Source organism: Bison bison, unplaced genomic scaffold, assembly GCF_000754665.1.
Source record: "Bison bison bison isolate TAMUID 2011002044 unplaced genomic scaffold, Bison_UMD1.0 scf7180017864182, whole genome shotgun sequence".
NCBI lineage: Eukaryota > Metazoa > Chordata > Mammalia > Artiodactyla > Bovidae > Bison > Bison bison.
The window spans coordinates 1,323,042-1,327,444 of record NW_011494754.1 but is presented as its reverse complement, the minus strand read 5'-3'; the positions used below and the strand labels follow the sequence as shown (position 1 = coordinate 1,327,444).

Below are 4,403 nucleotides of genomic sequence, written 5' to 3'. Positions count from 1 at the left end.
AGCTCCAGGCGCTCAATCAATGGGCTTGAGGCAGGATTAGGCCTTCTAGAACTACCGAAGTGAAGTGAAAGTGGCTCACTCTTGTCCGACTCTTTGTGACCCCACGGACTATATAGTCCATGAGATTCTCTAGGCCAGAATACTGGAGTGGGTAGCCTTTCCAGTCTACAGGGGATCTTCCCAACCCAGGGATCGAACTCAGTTCTCCCGCATTGAGGGCGGATTCTTTACCAACTGAGCCACAAGCGAACCACAATTTAGTCAACGTAAATAAGCCAAAATATAAAAGCTCTTAATACAATAAGGGGGCCCTGGAACAAGGATTTTCAGAAAAATAAGATGTACTATACATACAATACTTTGTTCTCTCGGTGTTTACATCCAGTGGGGACAAAAAAAAAAAACAAACAAAAAAACATTCAGTTTGAACGGAAGTTAGGACAGCAGGACAGAACTGGGACCTAGAACCCATCGGGGCCCAAATACACACCCTGCCCACCACGCAGGCGCAAGAGGGGGCGGAGCCGAAACGGGCGGGGGCGAGAGGCGATTCGTCGGATTCCGATAGCTCCACCCTACGTCTAGCGTCAGGTGGTTACGTGATCGTCCAGGGCCGGCGGGAAGAGTTTCAGTGTTTTCACAGCAGCGCGCGCCCACACTCTAGCAGCTGCTGACCCAAACGTGGGTTGGCTGTGAACCCCGCGCGAGGAGCAGCGGTCACAACTTCCTGAGTTCGATACGAGGACTGCACGCTTCCATCCGGTAAGTGTGAGAGGGTGGCTGGAGGGGGTCCGCAGGGGTTGCTAGATGAGGCCTCTTTTGGGCTGCCGCCGGCCAGAGCTCACGTACTCCTCTGATGACTGCCTGGCCACTGTCGGGGTCGGGGTGAAGAGGCAATTAAACGGTCGCGGGACGGGGGAGGAGGTGAGACTGGACCCCGTCCCATTAGTCAGGTCGGTTTTGGCGCGCTTTCCCGTCCGCGCTCGCTATTGGCTGGCGGGCGCCATCCCCAGGCACGCCCATGGGTTGGAGGGCCCCGGCGCGCTGAACCTTCTGCCTCCTCTTTGGCTTCTGGGTCAGTGCCCCGAGGACAAACTGGCGGGGTCGCGGGGCGGTTTCTGTGCAGCTGGTTGGTGTGAGGGCATCAGTGTGGGTGTACCTGGTCAAGAGGAACATCATCCGTCCTCTTGAACTGGTGGAAATCCATTGTTGTTGTCTAGTCGCTAAGTCACGTCCGACTGCGTGACTGTAGCCTGCCAGGCTCCTCTGTCCATGGGATCTCCCAGGCAAGAATACTGGAGTGCGTTGCCATTTCCTTCTCCAAGAGGATCTTCCCCAACCCAGGGATTGAACCCGCGTCTCCTGCATTGACAGACTGTTTCTTTACTACTGAGCCTCCGTGATGGTCCGCTAACTGGGGTCATGGGAGAAGATCCCTGAATCCTGCGTCTGCTCATTTAAAGAAAAAATGAACGTGGTGACACTTGGTTTCATCAGTTTATCAATATTTCCTTGGACTCAGTCCTATGCCAGGGTTTTCAATCTAAAATAAAACTAGATAATAAAAATAAGGATGTCTGCGGGAGTGTTAATGAGCAAGTGAAGAGTTAGGTTTGACCCGTGGCTTTCAACTCTTTAAATCATGACGTGTACTAAATCACATTTTTTACATCGCAATTTAGGACGCATTCCTCAGCTAAATTAGAACCTTCAGGAAGCAGTATTTATTCCTCCTATGCCATACACTTTGATGTTTTAAACACCCACTAAGTGATTTTGGAATCCCAGGCTGCGACAACACCACTGCCCTGGATCAGCCCGACCAGCATTTGCTAAACATTAAACTGACTAGAAAATAGGATGCGTCACAGCATTAGACTTTCTTTGCTGGGCTTTTTTGATTGCATTTGTGTGTGCTGGTGCACAGTGTAAAATGCATTCACATGGGATGGGTCACAGTCAAGTTTAGCAGTCACTGCACTGAGTAAAGAAAGGCATGACTACAGAAATCCGTGAGATCTGTATGAGAGACAGATGAGAGAAGAGCGATGGCTGAGGAGTTCACATTTGGGTTTGGAGTGAGTGGAGCCCAGTGTTCTGGTTAATAAGATTGCAGAGCCCTTTGTCTCCTCCCTTTTCTTTGCATCCATCAGTACCTCAGTTAATGGTGGCTAAACATTCCCTACACATGGAAATGCATAATCTTATTTGGTCAGATACTAAGTCAGCATTAAGTTATTGCTGGTTACCAGAGCCAAGTTTATTATAGCTTAAATCTGCCTTTGAAACAGCAAAGTTAGGATGCTGTTCTTGACCTGATCATACCCAAATGTCTGTGTTTAACTTTTCCCACTGACCATTTTTCAGATCTTTGGGAGCCCTGCATTTAATCCAGAACACCATCATGTTTTGTAAATTTGCTTAGGATACATATTTTCTCATATATAACAAAATTTTACCAGTCAGAATTATTGTGTGTGTGTGTGTATGTATAAAGTAGAGATATTAACAGTCGTTAGCTTTAGTCACTTGTCACTGACAGGGCTGAGTTTGGGTACAGTGAGAAAAGATTCCATCTTTTTTATCGTTATGATTTTTTAATTTTAATTTTTATGATTGTACTTTGAACAAAAAACTGAATTTCACTTTCTGATGCAGATTATTCTGTTTTTGAATTGCTAGTCTTCTGTTCTTCGTCAGGTGTGTAATGAGTCACAGCATGAAGCAGAAACAAGAAGGACTCCAAGAGAATGTAAAGGTATGTGATGCAATCACTTTCTCCTGTTGTAGAAAGCAGGTAGGTAGATGTTTTTTGACATAATTTTGTCAAATTTAACTTGGCTATAATTTCTATGAACCTTGACTTAACTAAATTTTGAGTCTGAGGGCAAGAGGACTGTTTAAAAATGAATTATGGTTGAATATTAAGTTTTGTGGTCCATGTACATAGAATGTTTTTCCATTTGGTTAGCTCTAAGTATTTTGTTCTTTTTAATACTATTGTAGCTGGAATCATTTCCTTAATTAAATTTTTGGTGTGGTCATTGCTGCTATATAGAAATGCAGTTGACTTTTGTATCTTGATCTTGTTTCTTTCAACCTTGCTGAACTTGTTTATTAGTTGTATTAGTAAATTCCTTAGGGTTTTCTATATACAAGACTTTTTATTCCTTTGTTTTTACTCTTACTTTTCATGAGATGATTTTATTAAAATCCTTTGTGTATATATTCAGATTAGATCTTTGATCACAGAGACATTTTGCATTATTAACTTGCCTTAGTATCTTCCTTAAATTATTTTTCTTGAATAATAGTTTGTACTGATAATATGTGAATTTGATTCCATCATCTTCCATAACGGGTAATAACATCTTCCAATTGTGCTTTGTATGTGTGTGTTTTTTTTAAGCTTTTTATTAGGAAAATATTAAAAAATAGCAATTTAATCTCAGTTTACTTCCCCCATTTTCAGCAGTTATCAGTATATCAGTTCAGTTCAGTTGCTCAGTCATGTCCGACTCTTTAAGACCCCATGGACTATCAGTATATGGCAAGTCTTATTTCATCTCCATCTCTATTCACTCCCTCTTTCTTCCACTGAATTATTTTGAATCAAATCCCAGACAAATAATTTATATAATTCCAGCAGAGTCTAACATTTAAAGAGAAGTCGAATATTTAGTAGCTATAGTACAACTATCTGGGATATAAAAGGACCTGGGTTCTGCTTGGTTCTGCCTCCAAAACTGTGATGTTGGGTGAGTTATTTAGCATCTCCGCCTCAGTTTCAGTTCAGTTCAGTTCAGTCGCTCAGTTGTGTCTGACTCTTTGTGACCCCGTGAATCGCAGCACGTCAGGCCTCCCTGTCCATCACTAACTCCCGGAGTTCACTCAAACTCACGTCCATTGAGTCAGTGATGCCATCCAGCCATCTCATCCTCTGTCGTCCCCTTCTCCTCCTGCCCCCAATCCCTCCCAGCATCAGAGTCTTTTCCAATGAGTCAACTCTTCACATGAGGTGGCCAAAGTACTGGAGTTTCAGCTTTAGCATCATTCCCTCCAAAGAAATCCCAGGGCTGATCTTCAGAATGGACTGGTTGGATCTCCTTGCAGTCCAAGGGACTCTCAAGAGTCTTCTCCAACACCACAGTTCAAAAGCATCAATTCTTCAGTGCTCAGCTTTCTTCACAGTCCAACTTTCACACCCATACATGACTACTGGAAGAACCATAGCCTTGACTAGACGGACCTTTGTTGGCAAAGTAATGTCTCTGCTTTTCAGTATGCTATCTAGGTTGGTCAAAACTTTCCTTCCAAGGAGTAAGCGTCTTTTAATTTCATGTGTGCAGTCACCATCTGCAGTGATTTTGGAGCCCAGAAAAATAAAGTCTGACACTGTTTCC

The 4,403-nt window shown here is 43.7% G+C and overlaps 1 protein-coding gene across 2 annotated transcripts in view; it reads left to right on the top strand.

Moving 5' to 3' along the window:
* Positions 1 to 606: 606 nt before the first annotated feature.
* The window catches only part of GMNN (geminin, DNA replication inhibitor), a 10,888-nt gene continuing 7,091 nt past the window's right edge, over positions 607 to 4,403 (top strand). The window contains exons 1-2 of one of the 2 annotated variants that reach the window (XM_010843499.1): positions 607 to 762; positions 2,701 to 2,758. In XM_010843499.1, coding sequence (XP_010841801.1) covers positions 2,708 to 2,758 — 51 coding nt within the window. In that variant the 5' untranslated portion in view covers positions 607 to 762; positions 2,701 to 2,707. Of the gene's footprint in view, positions 763 to 2,682; positions 2,759 to 4,403 lie in introns of both variants that reach the window. The other variant, XM_010843498.1, reaches the window with a different exon arrangement.